Below are 17,713 nucleotides of genomic sequence, written 5' to 3' on the forward strand. Positions count from 1 at the left end.
CCATGATAAAGTCATCTGCCTGTGTGTGAAGGATATAGCTTCTCTGGGTTTTACTAAGGCTGCTAATTCTGTGCCTCACAGCATCTTTCTGGACAAGTTGTCCAACTGTGGGATGAATGTTTTTGGGGTGTGCTGTGTGATCAACTGGCTGAAGAGCAGAACTCAAAGGTTTGTACTGAATGGGGCTACATCTGTCTGCCAATTGACCACCACTAGTGCTCTTCAGGGCTCAATTTTAGGGTCTGTTTTGTTCAATATACTTATCAAAATATATCAGTATATTTATTAACTATCAGGATGCAGGAGCTGAATACACCATCAACAGGTTTGCTAGTGATACCAAGCTGGGAGCTGCTGTTGATGGCACAGTATGCCTTGCAGAGGGATCTAGACAGATTGGAGCACTAGGTAATGATTAATGGGATGAAATGCACCAAGAACAAATGTCATATTCTGCTCCAAGGGTGGAGTAATATCAGGCACTGTAATAAACTGGGATAGTAATGGCTGGAGAGCAGTCTTGGAGGAAGGATCCTGGAGACAATGCTCTGCAACAGGCTCAGTGTGAGTCAGCAGAGTGCCCTGGAAGTCCTGAGGGGAAATCCCATCCTGGGATGGCTGAAACAGTGCCATCAGCCAGTCAAATGAAGTGGTTGTCATGCTCTATTCAGTTTTGGTGTGGCCTCACCTCGAGCGCTTTGTGCAATACTGCACCCCACAATATAAGAAGGATAAAAAGATCCTTGAATGAATCCAGAGAAGGACAAAAAAGCAGGTGAAAGGGCTGGAGGGAATGTCCTTGAAGGAGCAGCTAGGGATTTTCGGCTTGTATAGCTTGGAGAAAAAGAGGTTGCGGGGCAGCCTCATCACCCTCTGCAGCTTCCTGAGGAGGAAAAGTGGAGAGGGAACTGCTGAACCCTTCTCTCCAGTGTCCAGTAACAGCATGCATAGTTGTGCCAAGGGAGGTTTAGAATGGACATTAGGAAGCATTTCTTTGCAGAGAGTGTGGTTAAACACTGGAAAAGGCTTCCTAGAGATCAGTGCTCCAAAGCTGTCAGTGTTTAAGAGGCATTTAGACAATACCCTTTACAACAAGCTTTAGCTTTAGTCAGCTCTGAAGTGGTCAGGCAGTTGGAGTAGATGGTCACTGTAGGTCTCTTCCAGCTGAGCTATTTTGGTTTATTTTATTCCAAACACAGGGTTACCCACTGTTTCCATATCAACTAATACAGGACCACAAGACCACGTAAATCATTCTTTTTTTCCTATCTTTCTGCACATGTAACAATATTAAATAATACACATGTTGATGGTATCAAACAAGGTTTAATTGAGCATTATGAAAATTTTTTCCATGTCATTCTATCACTGTGTTTACAATCAGTTTGCAAAATTGACCACATAAAAGATTCATGCTATTTATTACCTTACAAAGGAAAATAGGAACAACTATTTTTTCCACTGTTTTAGGCACCATTCATCTCAAAAGATGAACAGCTCAATTGTTTCCTACCAGATTTAAGGTTAGTTTTCTTGGTTTTCCCATAATTATGCTTGGTGACCTTGAGCAAACCGCTCCTGCACAAATGTGTGTATCTTCACTTCCCACATGGAAAATGTGAAGAGGAATGGTGGGAACATTGGTATATAGCAAATATCATAGGTGTATATTTAAGATCAGGAAATATTCTAGTATTATTATGGAAAGGTCATAAATTAGCATTCTCACACATTCCCAACTGCAGCCAGGGTAATCATACATCATCTTATTTTGACTCACTTTCAAGAGACTAATTTATGCGTTTACTTCTTCAGAGAAGCCTCTGAAGTTCTCTGCATATATAAAGATGCAATAAATATTTTATTTAGATAATGTAAGTAGCTGAGTTTTCTCTGTCTCAGGCAATAGGGAGAAATCATGAAAAGTTAAGGCATCTTGTGTGATCTATAAGAGGCAAGAAAGAAAACTTAAAAAGTGCTATTCAGAAGGTGCCTGAAAGTAAAATATGATCAATAAGTGATCAGAAAGATATGTGCGGGATAAATGTCAATATTAACTACCCCAAAAGAAACTAAAATTTTCTCATGAGAAAGAAAAGATACTGTACTGACATACTGAAATATAAATTGTAAAACTAGCATCATGTGGTGATATTTTATTGTCACCATGACTTTTAGACCAGCCGGGTGTGTCCCATCTGCTGGGGCTGTATAATACAGTGAACACATATGAAAAGGTTTATGATAGAGTTAAAAAAGAGCAGCAGAAAGTAGCTCCTGGTTTGATTTCCCTCAATATCCATGTTGCACTACCAAGCTGTTAGCACAGAAGTTCTCCAGCACCAATTGGTTTTCTTTCAGATTTAGAAATAGAGACAGAAAAGACAGAATCCCAATTTCCCCAGTAATCCCTAATATAATTTGACTTGATTTTTAGGCACAGTTATTACTGAGAACTGAAAAAAATACTCTGGAACTTATAGGTATTTTGGTCAGTGCTGAAAGCATACTTTATCTTTAAAACAGCTGTATTTCTAATGGTCTGTCAAAGGGAAAAAAAGAGAAAGATCTTATCTCGGAAGTTAATCTAAATGATACAAGCTTTTATCAGTAAGCTGCTGTGTTGCCATTCTTTCTAGTGCTTCAGTATAACCCTAGAAGTACATTTGGCTGCTGCAGCACTTAAAAATCAATAATTACGCACTTTCCATTTCTATTGTTCACATCAACATTTTCAATGCAGACATTTCACACACTGTGGCATCATGAAGATGCTGGCATAAGAAAAGGAGATGGAGTTTTAGAGAAAGTCAGTGTGCCATTTCACAATGCATGGAACAAGTCCAGAGATCTTTTGTCTAATATAAAACCTTGAATCAGTGAGCTAATAAAGGGAGGAAATTTGAATTATGAAAAAAAAGAATTATGAATCTTATTGTCAATTCTTGAAAGTATTACATGTTTAAATTCCATTTAAAAATAAATTGTCTCACAGCATCTCTGTACCTTGTTGACGAAGTTGTAAATCAGCTACTGGCGGCAACGACAGAATTCCCTCATTGTATATCCCTTAGCATGTACTGAGGGGTAGTGCCTGAAATTAGTTCAGCATTACAAACATGAAAGAGGGTTAAGAATATATAAAGGTTATCAAAACACAGATACTTCTGCTCTCACATCCCATCTCCAGCAGCAGCCTAAAGCTCAGAGAGGGTCATAAGAACATTTTGTTCCCAGCTTCAAAGCATCTGCAGCTCAGAGAATTCCTGGGAAAAATGCAATTCCTGTGTAAGAAATAATCTTTAAGACTTCTCACTTTTTGTGTGTTTTCCTAGGTTGCAAAAGAAATCAAGAGCTCTAACAACCCCCTCTTGGAAAGGAAATAGCTTAAAATAGAACTAGAGCCCTAAGATATGTTTTCAGTATATAGGGATATAAGGAGTGAAACAAATATATTCCTGAGCAATTACAGCAAGCCTTGTGAAATAGAATCTGCATATACCCATTATCAATTACACATGGCAAACAAAATTATAATTTATGTCTCCCTTGATGGCTGAAAGTTGTTGTTGTTTTTATAAATTGTAAATTTTCTAAAATCCTCAAAATCTGCTTTTCCAGTTTATCTTATTTATGTTACTTCCTCCATGATATTTACAATTCTTTTTCATGGACAATTAATAAAGTAAAATTTAAGTTAAAATGCGATATGTAGACAATAAGGTAAATTTGAGATGCATTTATTTTGTTATGTAGTGAGTATAAGAAACACATAGGGAAAGGATTTTTTTTAATCTAAATGTGTATGTGATAGTTTTTGGGTATTGAAAATAATTTTTTCCTTCTTTTTTCTAATGAAAGAAAAGTGTGATAGACATTTCACTCTGGTAGAACTGGGGGTCCTGTGATACAGATATTTTTTCCACTATGTTATGAAAGTAAAACACACAACCAAAGCAAGAAACAAACCACTGACTTCCATTTCAGACTCAACGTCTTCCGAGGACTGAATGTGAACCTGTCATAGATCATGCACATTTTAAAGTCCTTTTTCCCAAAGGTAAAATATAGAACATTTTAATTAAAGTCCACCTTTTGCTTCAGAAGAGAGCAGTTAGAACAACTGGAAAGGAAGGACAATGGCCAACATGACTTCTAGAAATGTGCACCCTGACTCTAGCATGTTTTCCTTGGTTCCTATAAAAAAAATCAGGAATGCATAGAAACAATGCACACAGTATTCCTATACATATCTGACATGCACTTTTTTGATGAAACTTTCTTGTATGTCTTTATGAGCAGTGTTGGCGTCTCCTCTTTGCTGTTAGCCTCATTGCTGCAGGGGTTTTTGGTGATCTCCCATATCTTCACTCACTGTCATGGTAGAATCTCCAACAACAGACAAGGAAGTTTGTCTGGTCCCAAATCCTGCGCTCACTTCCTTCCGCCTCTTTACTCTGGAATGGAATTTTTAAAAAGGTGTGACCACAACACAAAACAGAAAAGTCAGTTCAAGTTTAAACAGTTGCAGCTCAAATTTCTTTTAAGAAAAAGATTTCAATAGGAGACATTAGAATTTAGATGAGAAAATCTTTCTGTATTGTACACATTGGATACTTTTTCTGCTGATTCCTTAATAAGAAATGAAAAAGCATAGGGTTTCAGAGCAATTACTTGGAATTGTCTTTCACAGAGAGAAGTGAGCTACATTTTTGATGACTTGGAGCCATTATTTATTGATTGGCAGTTCTGAACTTCAGTCCTATTGCTATTCAAGATACATTTAAAGCACTTACTTTCAACTCATGTGTCTTTTTGGCAAGAAGAGAAAGTGGGAAATAGTGTAAAAGATCAAACAGGTCTCAAACTCCTCATTTGACAAAATTCTAGCCACTAGTTTGGCATAATGTCTTCATATTAAATTAATAAGAGTAAGGAGAGAGTATAAGAACTATAAAATTTATAATTGGAACATAACTATGATAAAAGTATGCCAGTTTTTATAAGTTTTGAGTTGATAAGTCACATTCCTAATAACAATGTGCAGCAGAGCAAGAACATCCACTCAAGCTGGGTGCCAGAAACTGGCTATTACACTGGGGAATTTAGAGAACAGTGAACAGACAGTAGCCTTGCACAAAACAGCACACATTTATCAAAATTTATGATCTTAAGTACACCCAAAGTAGCTACAGTACAAGCTGACTTGAGAAGACTTTATGTAAAAGTGAGGAAATCATGTCAGATCTAAACTGCTTCTGTATGTTACTAGTTTTTATCTCATCCATGATCAATTAATTGTGCTTTAAGCTTAGGGGCATACATCTCCAATTTCCTCCATATCATCTTGGCACTTTCATTCAAATCCTACCATGGTGCAATTACTCTGTTACTTGTCCCTTTATGTGTCTTGAACAGGTTTTCAGAAAAGACAATTCATGAACACATTGTTTACTCTTGATTTTTGGACCCCAATAGTCTTGTGAACAAAGTCTGAATAAAATGTCAAAGAACCTGAGACTTTTTACCAAAATGTGGAGACTTTTTGCCACTGTAATGGTACCCAGTTAATTCTTTGCAATTGTAATGCATTTGTAAATCTATTCCCTGACAGTGTGGACAGGTCAGTCATGCCACTGTGCACACACATCTAATCTAATCTGCCTACTATTTATAAAACAACAATGTTCTTAGAGAAAACAGCGTCAGATGTCAAAAGCATTTAAGCTGCCAAAGTGTAAAAGCCTTTGAGCTGGCATAGCAGTGTAATTCTTTATAGTGTCAGGGACACCATGATGCTCCTGTCTACTGATTAACATCCCCACTAATTATTCCAGATAGAGACTGATTGCCAAGCCCTGCATCAGTAAGAATCAATAAGCTGGCAAGTTCTTCACCCTGCTGGATACACAAGACTAGGTTGTGCAGCAACTTGGTCGCTGGTATTGAATTTTACTGGAATCCTTTTGAAAGAGATGGCTGTTTCCTTTTTAATTACTTTTATTTAATGATTTCCAATAATGACTTTGCCTTGTAAAAAATTCCAGATAAGTTATATGAACAACTCCTTATTGAAATACTTGTGCAAAATTACTCAGTTCTGTCCTTTCCCATTCAAGTGTTAATCAAATATATATTAATGTAAATTAGAAATAGAATTCCTAAAACTAGCAACTGAAAAAGGTTTAAATTAAATTTAAAGAAAAAACCCTAAAATATATGAAAAATTATTAGGTGTAACTGATGGCTATGGACTTAAATTACTTGATTTCCTGAGAATACACATGGTAAATTTTCAGGACAATCAAAATATTTCTTATTTAAACATTTCAGAAACAATTAGTCTGGCATTGCTAGATATAATGTAAGGTTACTGACATTATAAAAAAGTTAGGAGACTTTCATTATGCCTTCTATTTTATATTTAAACTAATGCAGCTGCACGTATAATGAGCTGCTACCAGAACTGCTTTGTGAATATTAGAGTGGCAAGTTTTAAATGTTCAAAGTCTTCACAATTGCCAGAAATTACTAAATCTTAGTTAAAAACCTAGCCCTGATCTGTAATGTCTTATAAGACTTAAGAATGGCTATTGACTGGCTAATGTACAACAATGTCCTTTTATTTCCACATTGGTTTAAACACCTCCAGTAAGAAGCCCTGAGATCACTTTAATGAAGGGAATTTTTGCCAGGATATAACTGGAGTAAGTCACACGTATGTCAAAAGGATTTGGCCCAGTTGCTCTTCTCTGCTACATGATATATTTCCTCTGACTACCTCTGGACTTCTGTGACTTCAATGTGTGCATTCCATGTGATGGAAGCAATGAACAATCTATTTAAAAGCCAACATTTATGAAGATTGGGCCATAAAAATTAGGGAAATCTTTTCCTTTGGTATTCTGTATCAGCCAAACTTGAAAACACGTGGTGTCCAGGAAATTATGTCACAAGAAGTTTTGTTTTGTTTCTCAGCTGGAAGGGCACTAGGAGCCAAGAGAAATGGGAAACTTTTCTGCCTGCTGGAGCTCATTGAGGTTCCTTGGGTCAGTAGGGAAGAAGCCAGTTGCATGAGTGCTCAAGTAAGAAAAAGGACAAGAGAAAATGACCCTAAGTTGTGCCAGTGGAGGTTTAGATTGGATATTAGGAAAAATTTCTTTAGTAAAAGGGTTGTCAAGCACTGGAACCAGCTGCCCAGGGAAGTAGTTGTGTCATCATTCCTGGGGATGTTCAAAAGATGTGTGGATATGATACTTAGGGACATAGTTTAGTGGTGCTGCATTAACTGGTGAACTTAATGATCTTGAAGGTCTTTTCCAACTGAAAGGATTCTCTAATTCTATGATTCTATGGTTGTACCATTCTGGTTGTGCAAAGCCTGGTGAGCTCTGCAGCTGTTCTGTTGCTTTAGCCATCTGTTTGGCCAGCACTGACATTGAGTCAAAACCCATCTGCATGTCAAACACTCAACTGTATTTCAAATTACTAAGGGACTAAGACTATGGAAAGCTTAAAAATAAAAGAAATAAGCAACAGGTCTTGAAGAAAGTTTTAAAAATGGGGTATAAATTAATAAGCAAAATGATGTGCATGGGTTTCAAACTCCAGATAAATAAGCAAAACATTTTAAAGCCTTTTTCCTAACAGCAGACAAATAGAAAATGCTATCAAAGTCAGCTAACAAAATTGTGAAAAGACACAAGCATATAAAAAGGCAGCATACCATATGTCCACCAATATCTGGTACAACAGAAATATTAAGAAAGTCATTAAGATAGTGTCCCCATTGTACCCAGGTATACAATAACATATGGTACATTTCCTGCTTCACTGTGCATTTCCCTGCTTTTGTTGTTTAGCACCAGTATTTTAGAGGTCAATTAATATAGTTTGTGCATGCATTTCTCCACAGAATATTTTAAAAAAGTTCACTGCTGTTTCAATTAATCTCTTTTTTAATGAAAGTGCACAGTAAGTATTAATAGAAGGTAGGATTCTTTCCAAACCTTAAATAGATGGAAGAGCTAGATAGAACTATTTTAAGGTAGCTACACATGATACTTAAATTTTTATTGTCATCTTATTTAATCCTCACACAATTTGCTGTAATGATTCTACAGAGAGACATTACAAGGTTGCTGTTTGTTTTAATCAAGGATGACTTCCCAAGGACAGATGTGTGCTTTTCTCAGGAGTACAGATTAGAGGCAAAATTGTAAGGGATTAGTGTAGCAGAGTGAATGAAAATACAGCAAGAAATATAAGGTGACTATATTCAAACTAAATTTGAAGGGGGAAGAGGAACCAGCTGAGCTATCTGGAAACAGGCCCAAGAATTGCAAGACTAAGATAGGGGTGAACTCAGTTGCCCAGATGAGGTGCATGTATACCAATGCACGCAGTTTGGGCAATAAACAAGAAGAGCTGGAGGCCATGGTGCAACTGCAGAGCTATGATGTAGTTGCCATCATGGAAACGTGGTGGGATGACTCACATAACTGGAGTACTACACTGGATGGATACAAACTCTTCAGAAGAGATAGGAAAGGAAGAAGAGGAGGTGGGGTAGCCCTTTATATTAAGCAAACTTTTGATGCCATCGAAATTGAAACAAAGAAAGAGGGAGTTGAATGTCTATGGATAAGAATTAAGGGGAAGGCCAACAAGGCTGACACCATATTGGGAGTCTGTTATCGTCAACCCGATCAGGAAGAAGAAGTAGATGACTTATTCTATAAGCAGTTAGGCAATGTTTCAAGATCATCAGCCCTTGTTCTTGTGGGTGACTTCAACCTACCAGACATCTGCTGGGAACTTAATACTGCAGTAAAGAGGCAGTACAGGAAATTCTTAGAATGTATGGAGGACAACTTTTTGTTGCAGCTGGTGGATGAACCCACCAGGGGAGGGACTATGTTAGATCTGCTATTTTCAAATAGAGATGGGCTGGTGGGAGATGTGGTGGTTGGAGGTCGTTTGGGGCAGAGTGATCACGAAATAATAGAGTTCTCAATACTTGGTGAAGTCAGGAAGAGCACCAGTAAAACTCTTGCACTGGACTTCCGGAGGACAGATTTTGGCTTGTTCAGGAGACTTCTTCAGAGTGTCCCTTGGGAAGCAGCCCTTAAAAACAAAGGAGTTCAGGAAGGGTGGGCTTACTTCAAAACAGAGATCTTGAGGGCGCAGGAACAGATCATCCCTGTGTCCCGAAAGATCAGTCAACGGGGCAAACATCCAGCCTGGCTGGGAAAGGAGGTCTTGGAGGAACTTAGGAATAAAAAGAGGATGTATCAGCATTGGAAGAAGGGTCAGGTCTCTAAGGAAGTATTCAAGAGGGCTGCTAGAGTATGCAGAAAAAAAATTAGGGAGGCCAAAGCTCAGTTTGAACTCAGAATGGTGACTACTGTCAAGGATAATAAAAAATATTTTTATAAATATATTAATGGTAGGCAGAAAGGTAAGACCAGCCTTTGTTCTTTATTGGACAAAGGTGGGAAGTTAGTATTTGCAGATGAGGAGAAGGCAGAAGTGTTTAATGCCTCAGTTTTTAATGGGAAGATGACTTGCCCTCAAGACACCCGCCCGTCTGGGCTGGTTGATGGTGTCAGGGAGCAGAATGGTCCCCCCATTATCCAAGAAGAGGCAGTCATAGAATTACTAAAATGCTTGGATACTCATAAATCTATGGGACCAGATGGGATCCACTCCAGGGTAATGAGAGAGCTGGCAAACAAGCTTGCAAAGCCACTCTCCATCATTTACCAACAGTCATGGCTTACTGGTGAGATTCCAGATGACTGGAAGCTGGCCAATGTGATACACATTCACAAAAAAGGTGCAAAGGAAGATCCTGGCAATTATAGACCAGTCAGCCTGACCTCTATACCTGGCAAAATAATGGAACAGTTTATATTATGCGCCATCATGCAAAATTTGCAGGACGGCCAGGGTATCAGACCCAGCCAGCATGGATTTAGGAGAGGTAGATCATGTCTGACTAACTTGATCACCTTTTATGACCAGGTAACCCGGCTAGTGGACGCAGGGAAGGCTGTAGATGTTGTTTACTTGGATTTCAGTAAGGCCTTCGACACTGTTTCCCATAGCATACTCCTAGACAAACTCGCAGGCCGTGGTCTGGATAGGAATACCCTTTGCTGGGTTCAGAACTGGCTGGATGGCCGGGCCCAGAGAGTGGTGGTGAATGGTGCTGCATCCAGCTGGCGACCAGTCACCAGTGGTGTCCCTCAGGGGTCTGTGCTGGGGCCAGTTCTGTTCAATATTTTTATTGACGACATGGATGAGGGCTTAGAGTCTTTTATTAGTAAATTTACTGATGACACTAAATTGGGAATGTGTGTAGATCTGCTAGAGGGACGTAAGGCTCTGCAGAGAGATTTGGAACGCTTGGATGCATGGGCAGAATCAAACGGGATGAACTTCAATAAGTCCAAGTGCCGAGTCCTGCACTTTGGCCACAATAACCCCCTGCAACGATACAAGCTGGGGACGGTGTGGCTGGACAGTGCCCAGGTGGAAAGGGACCTGGGGGTGCTGGTTGACAGTCGGCTGAACATGAGCCAGCAGTGTGCCCAGGTGGCCAAGAAGGCCAATGGCATCCTGGCCAGTATCAGGAATGGTGTGACCAGCAGGAGCAGAGAGGTCATTCTTCCTCTGTACTCGGCACTGGTGAGGCCTCACCTGGAGTATTGGTCCAGTTCTGGGCCCCTCACTTTAGGAGGGACGTTGAGCTGCTTGAGCGTGTCCAAAGGAGAGCAACGAGGCTGGTGAGGGGCTTGGAGTACAAGCCCTATGAAGAACGACTGAGGGAGCTGGGGTTGTTCAGCCTGGAGAAAAGGAGACTCAGGGGTGACCTCATCACTCTCTGCAACGTCCTGAAGGGTGGCTGTGGTGAGCTGGGGGTCAGCCTCTTTCTCCGGGCGATAACAGATAGAACAAGAGGACACAGTCTCAAGCTGTGTCAAGGGAGATGCAAGTTAGAATTAAGAAGGAGGTATTTTACAGAAAGAGTGATCAGATACTGGAATCATCTACCCAGGGAGGTGGTGGAGTCATCATCCCTCGAAGAGTTCAAAAAAAGACTGGATGTGGCACTTGCTGCCATGATCTAGTTGAATTGTTAGAACATGGGTTGGATTGATGATCTTATAGGTCTCTTCCAGCCTTGAATTTCTGTGATTCTGTGATTCTGTGATAAATATCCACCTGTACATGTGGAGAAGAGAGGGAAATGAAGATGTACAAAATATTTTTCTCCTTTTAGGACACCGATTCTTGAAAAACTAAAGTTTAAGGAATTTATGGATTTCCAAAAACACAATGACAGTTATTTGTAAAACACATTGTCTCTCTTTTTGGTATTTACAGATTCCATAGGCCTCTTAGATTAGCTGAATTTTGCCACGCTAGCTCAATCCTATCAAGATTCCTATTTAAATTTAGGACTCATATGGAGACTAAAAAACAGTTCTCTTCTCAAAAGAATTCTCTTAACTATGTCATGTGCTTTTCTAAAAGGCATATACTGCATCATGAGCTTGACATAGAAAATGAAATAAGAATGAAATGAGCCCTTACCACTAAAATCTCAAATACTTGCATCAGAAACGTTTTGATCAAATAATTTAGACCAAATAATTAATATCCTGGATATGTAATTTTTAAATACAAAAAGATGAGAATTCACTTAGCAATAATCAATAATAAATTTCAGTTCAGAACCACTTCCATTTGTCATTTACTGTCTCAACAGTGGTGCTATGCTAAGCTATTTTCATTGGTGGATATAGAGGGAAGGGATCTGTGGTATGAAACCAATCAGAGTTCAGAAAGGAAAACTCTATAAGCTTGAGCTAGCATCTACTGGTATAAACTAAACTACAATTTTAGACATTTATTTATGAAAAAAATAATTAATATTCTGAGTGGAATTACAAGTTAGTGCCCAAATTATAGAACATGTATTTATGTCAGCTTCTGCTTTAATTAAAATGTATTTGCCATTTAGCATTAGGGGACTGTAAAAGATAATGAGTGAACATATGGATATTGAATTAGGTTTCATATTTTATACTGCAGAAATTACTCAAACCCACTGTAAACTCACCCACTATGCCATTCCAATCTCTAAAAATACTACATGTGCTCTCAAACAGCAGGACTTTTTCTTTAAATGTTAAAGGTTGTGTTTCCTTTGAGATCCACCAGAGCACAAGCTATCCTTTTCTATATTTCTCATTAAATTGTTTTTACTTACTGAACTCATGATAAATTATGATTTTATTTTCCTCTCAAGAAAATTTTTGTGTTTTCTTATTTAATTATAATCCCTTTTTACTTCAAAATTTATGTCAGAATAAATTTCCCAAGTACATTTCTGGGTACAGTGTATTATTACAATAGGTATCACTGGAATTCACTATACAATCACATGTAATGTTTTCCCTAGAATAGAATATGACAAAATTAATATTTTAATCAAAGTTTTGCTACTAAACAAGACAGTTTGCTTCTGTATTGTACTGAAATTTTGAATTCATTACCCACTGTAAGAACTTTTAGAATGGTAGAAGATAAATACAAGTCAGTGGATTCTTAATAGGAAAGGACTCCTTTGAACAGTCTTTCATAAACTTTGTTAACTGTGGTTTTCCAAAAGAATAATTTCCATTTATAACATAGTTATTTTGCTGTTCTGACATATGATTCTGACATATAATAAGAATTAAAATGACCTTTAAAATAAAATCTCTCCTTTTTAAAAATTGTTATTTCTCAGATATTCAGATATTTTTCTCATAATAGCTTTGCATAACAACATATTTGTTCATTTAAAATATTTTAGAATATGACCATGGCAGGCTATGGGATGACCAAATAAAACAACTTTTCCTTTCAACTACATGATAGACAAAAGATTGAATCCATTCTCCCCAAAAAAATGAAAACAAGAAGTAAAATTTCCACCTTTTGTGAAATTATAGTGATAGGGGAGTAATGGCCTTTCTACCTTTGCTTTTCTAGAATACTTTGAATCTCCTGGAATGAAGCAGAATACTAATATCATCTGCTTTTACAGTGAAAGTTTTCAGAATAAAGTATATTTTTCAAAATTTGTCTGAAAATGCTTTTTTCTCTTATGTACATCTCCATTTATCACTCACTTAACTTTGCCAATAAATGTTTAATTCCTTGCATATTACAACAAGATATCAGAAAATTTCTTTATGTTTGAAAAGAAAGCATAGCTCAGCATTTTTGCTCTTGCTAAGCGTACATTTAGGCTAAATACAAACTGATTTTGCCATTTTTCTCATTATTCAAAGCATTTTCTCAGTATTCAAAGCTTTACATGAATATTGCAGGCACTTAAAATACAAGTGCATTTGAAAGTAAAAATTGAAAAGAGATTTCTGGAATATTGAAGGATGCAGATAGGACAGGCGGCTGCTTTAGGACTTGCAAGTAGACACAAGAAGTCTCACTTGTATAACATGCTTTAATATTTCTTTTAAATGCTTTTATTATTTCTTTCTTTTTTTAAAATGTCTTCTGATTTTGAACACAGGAATAGCTCTTCTAGTCCTACAAAGAAGAAGATATAAATAATATATACATTCCTTTCTGTTTTAAGTGTGATTTGTATAGAATGTTTTCTGTGAGCAATTTTTTTAAGAATTGAAAAAAAGACTAAGAAAGTGCACTTGGCACAAGCCCTTTTCTCATTCTTTTTTTAATACATTAAAATTCACTTGCCACAAAATCTTCACCTAGATAATCTCCAGGCCAATAAAAATCATATTTTCCCTTCCCAGCAATTACATGGTTGCCAGCTTCAATTTCCTTTCTTTTACTCTTTCAGAGTTCTCAACTTTTAACAGTTGCTCAGCATGCATCTTCATTGCTTTCCTCTTACTTCTTCCAGGTATGAAAGATACAACTCTATGAAGCAGACATTAACTTTCCTCCCCATGTCCAATATTCACTTGCTATTTTCCATCCAAATATGACATGAAACTAAATTAGGTAATTTCAGCATTATATTGGGCAGGTTCTTTGTGCTTTTCACAATGAAAAAAATTACAGTGTGCTAAGATTTAGATTGAAAATCAAGTTCTCCTCAAAAAAAGGAAAAAAATCCATGTAAATTCAAGAAAAGAAATAATTTAACTCCTGAAAAAATTGTTTAGTATATTGTGGTATCATTCAATATTATGCCTCCTAGTTATAGTCATTGAATGAAAATTATATGAGAGTTCTGGGAAGTACTAGAGAGTTATGCTATAGACCATGTTCTGCCTTGGATCATTGCCCAAAACACTGCTCATCTCTGGCAGTATTAAATTCTGGTATCTCTTGAACCGGCTGGAGTGGGAACAAATACTGTGCACAACTGCTGTGCTGTGATTATGAGCTTTGCAACAGGGAAAGCATTTCTTTTAAAACTTGCAAAGCTACAGATAGAAAGGGAATGTGTGCATCACAATTAGTCATTCTGCTCCCTTCCATTCCTCACAGCTTCACATTCTGACATGATAGCAGCTACTATCTCACCAGCTGTTAAAGATAGCGTGCAGCTGGGAAATCATACAGCTGCAAGTTGGAACCTCATCTTTCAAGTATCACAAAGCACTAATCTCCAGTTCTGTGCCTAGTAAGGTTTTGACTGCTGAAATCGTGTGGGAGCTGAAGTGAAAAGCAACAAATGGTGATGGTAATCTGGTGACACGAAGGTTTTGTTATCTTAGGACCCACCATGTCTGATAAAAATTCTACAAGGGCTCTCAGGACCAGTAAAATTATCTTATGTATGCAAACAGCAGGGGAAAAGCCTCTGAAGCCAAAATGGCAGTAAAGCTGACAAAGACAAAAGAAGTGAAAGAGTAAAGCAGTTAAAGATTAGGAAAAACACAAGTAGATAAGATATACATCATGCTTAATTTTTCCCTCGTCAATTTTTCACAATAGTGTTTTATCTATTTACCAATGTGTTAGGAAAACAAATTGATATTTGCCAAATACTATTCATAGGTCTGGTAAAAATTAACAACACTGCTTTTCTAAGTTTGGGGGTTTTTTTTGGTTTTTTTGGTAAGAAAAGTTGCCTGAAAATTTCCATATCTCAATTATATTATTGATACACCTAATTCACCATGCATTTCAGGATAAGTTGACCTATTACCTACACACTCCTTTGAAAAGTCCAATTTTGGTGTCTCTGGATTACAACATTGCTGGGACAAAATTAATAATGAAATGACTGCATTTCTACCACTATTTTTCTGGTAGTTCTCTAGCATCCAGAACCATTGCATCAGGAATGTCTGAGGAGATGTTCCAACTTTGTACTTTCAGGATTCCCTTACTGTCCTGTTGCCCAGCAACTCAGATAACCAATTCTGGATCGAGACAATTATTTTATTGTCCTCAGTACACTTGGAAATGGTTTTCCAGGTTGAGCTGTTACCTTTTCAGGGGTTGAGGTGAGGCTGACTGTCCTACGGTTTCCCGTCGCCCCCTTCTGTACCTTTCTGTTCAAAAGGCTGTGCAAACGCTGCCTTGTTATCCTTGCCCTCACCCAGGCTCCAGTGACCCCTGTTTCTCACCTTTGGCCAGCAACGATTCCATGCTCAGCCCATCCCCTGCCTTCATGATTCTGTAAATCTCATTCACGCCCCTCTCAGCTTGCTGCCTATGAATGGAACAGTCCAAGACTCTTTCCTTGCAAAGCACCCAATACTCTCACTTGACCCATTCAGCAGCTGGAGCACACACAGCTGTTGGTTTGTTGCACAGTTTTGCTTTAAAGCTAAAAAAAAACCCCTAAATATTAGATGAAGATGGAATATTGGTAGCTCAAATTGTGTGTGAGTTTAATTTCACATCTCTACGATTTTACTTATAACTTCTAACTATAGAAAGGGTCTTATATCTTGAACATTCTTTCTTTCGATTGCAATACAGAAATCTTGTAAATTTTTTCCTCTTTTTTTTCATAGATTAATTTAGTTACTGTTCCAATTTTCTATCTGTTTCTTTGTAGTTCCTTGTTTTTTCAGATCTCTAAATTTTTTGCTACTACCAGATTAAATTTTTCAAACAATTCTTTAGACACCTGTAAATTGCTACTATTAAAAATATATATAATAAAAAAATATTATAGTTGTATTTATGTCATTAAAATCAATAGAATATTGGACCAAAATGCTGTGAAGCTCTTCTCTGACTAGAAATAGAATCCAGTTTTCTGCTATGTTTTTAAACAGGCATAGCTGATGTAATATATTCTCTTTATTTCCTGAAAATTATGAAACACAGCAGGGGACTTAGAGTGAGCATCACTTTACTGGGTTCAGAAATATCAAAAAACAGTTTGAGAATATTGTCTTCTTGGTAGATTTTCTTAGATTTTAGGAATTTTTACAGCATTTTATAGAAGATACAGAAGATCCATAGAGTATGCAGAATTCAGAGGCACATCCATGAGCTATGCTAAAGACCACAAAAAGTTAAACCAAGCAAGCTAGTTGTTTCACCATGTGGTTCTGAATTCTGCTCATGTCTTGTGTGTGCTGGATTTGATTGGTTTTGTGCCACTATAGTTACATTAACTGCACAAACTGATGCACAAAGAGTAGTAGAACTATTCACTGTGAGATTGCAATAGTGATTGGCCTTGACATTTTGGTAAAGTAGCTCATCCATTTCAAGTTATATTAGATAGAAAATTGAGCATAGTCCAATCATACATGAAAATAGAAACATGTTTGTTACAAAGTCATGTATGTGTAGGAGTTAATTTACCTCTGAATAAGAAGAGGCCTGAACACAGCATTTAATTACTCCTAAACCTGATGGAAGAAATACGTTTTTCCCCTGGAAATTATGAAAGAAGCACCACTGACAGCTCAACGTTGATCTATCTGTAAAATTTATAGAGCTATATTCACAGAACTAATACAAATCGTGAGCACACACAAATAATTTCTGTGGAACAACTCTTTGGTGTCAGTAAGAATTTCTAAGTTTTCTTGAGCCTCCCCTTCTTATAACCTAGAAATTTAGATACAACAGACAACGAATATGAGTAATCTTTGCTCAGCTTTAACTTTGCAGTCTTCAACTATCACTTTGGAATTTTTTACGACAAGTGCAACTGTACTGGCAAGGGAAAGAATCTCTTTAGTGGCAGTGTCATCTGCATAAGGAAGCACTTAAAGTGCCTCTAAGAGGAATACATTTGCATTCTCCAAGTGTGAGATGCTGTTTTACTTTAAAAATCTTATGTCTGTAAAAAAAACAGCTATGAATCTAAAGCTGTAAGAATGTTAGAACACTGGATCTGCTTTTCTCTATTAATTTTCTAAAGTTTGGAACACAATTGAAGCACGATTGCACAAATGAAAAACTAAGTGCCAAGTATTTCACAGATAACAGTAAAGAAGCACAAGCCTATAGGCACCACAAATGCTGACAGACCCATGTTGACAGACCATCCTTGCTTGCTGCTGTTAATTTTGGCAGATTATAAAGATTATAAAATAGATTATCTCTTTTCTTTTCTTTTTTTTTTTTTTTGATAAGTCACACCATGATAGATATAGAAAAATACATTACTATTTCTCTGCCTAAAAAGATAAAAGTGCAGTACTTGGAGTTATAGGCTGTAGAAAAAATTTTGCACATCATC

General features: G+C 37.2%; 1 protein-coding gene across 2 annotated transcripts in view; it reads right to left on the bottom strand.

Annotated features, from left to right (window-relative positions):
- Positions 1 to 1,455: 1,455 nt before the first annotated feature.
- CCDC102B (coiled-coil domain containing 102B) overlaps positions 1,456 to 17,713 on the bottom strand; it is a 129,581-nt gene continuing 113,323 nt past the window's right edge. For both annotated transcript variants that reach the window (XM_058813005.1, XM_058812997.1), the window contains one exon: positions 1,456 to 4,457. In XM_058813005.1, coding sequence (XP_058668988.1) covers positions 4,368 to 4,457 — 90 coding nt within the window. In that variant the 3' untranslated portion in view covers positions 1,456 to 4,367. The remainder of the gene's footprint in view (positions 4,458 to 17,713) is intronic.

Source organism: Ammospiza caudacuta, chromosome 1, assembly GCF_027887145.1.
Source record: "Ammospiza caudacuta isolate bAmmCau1 chromosome 1, bAmmCau1.pri, whole genome shotgun sequence".
Lineage (NCBI taxonomy): Eukaryota > Metazoa > Chordata > Aves > Passeriformes > Passerellidae > Ammospiza > Ammospiza caudacuta.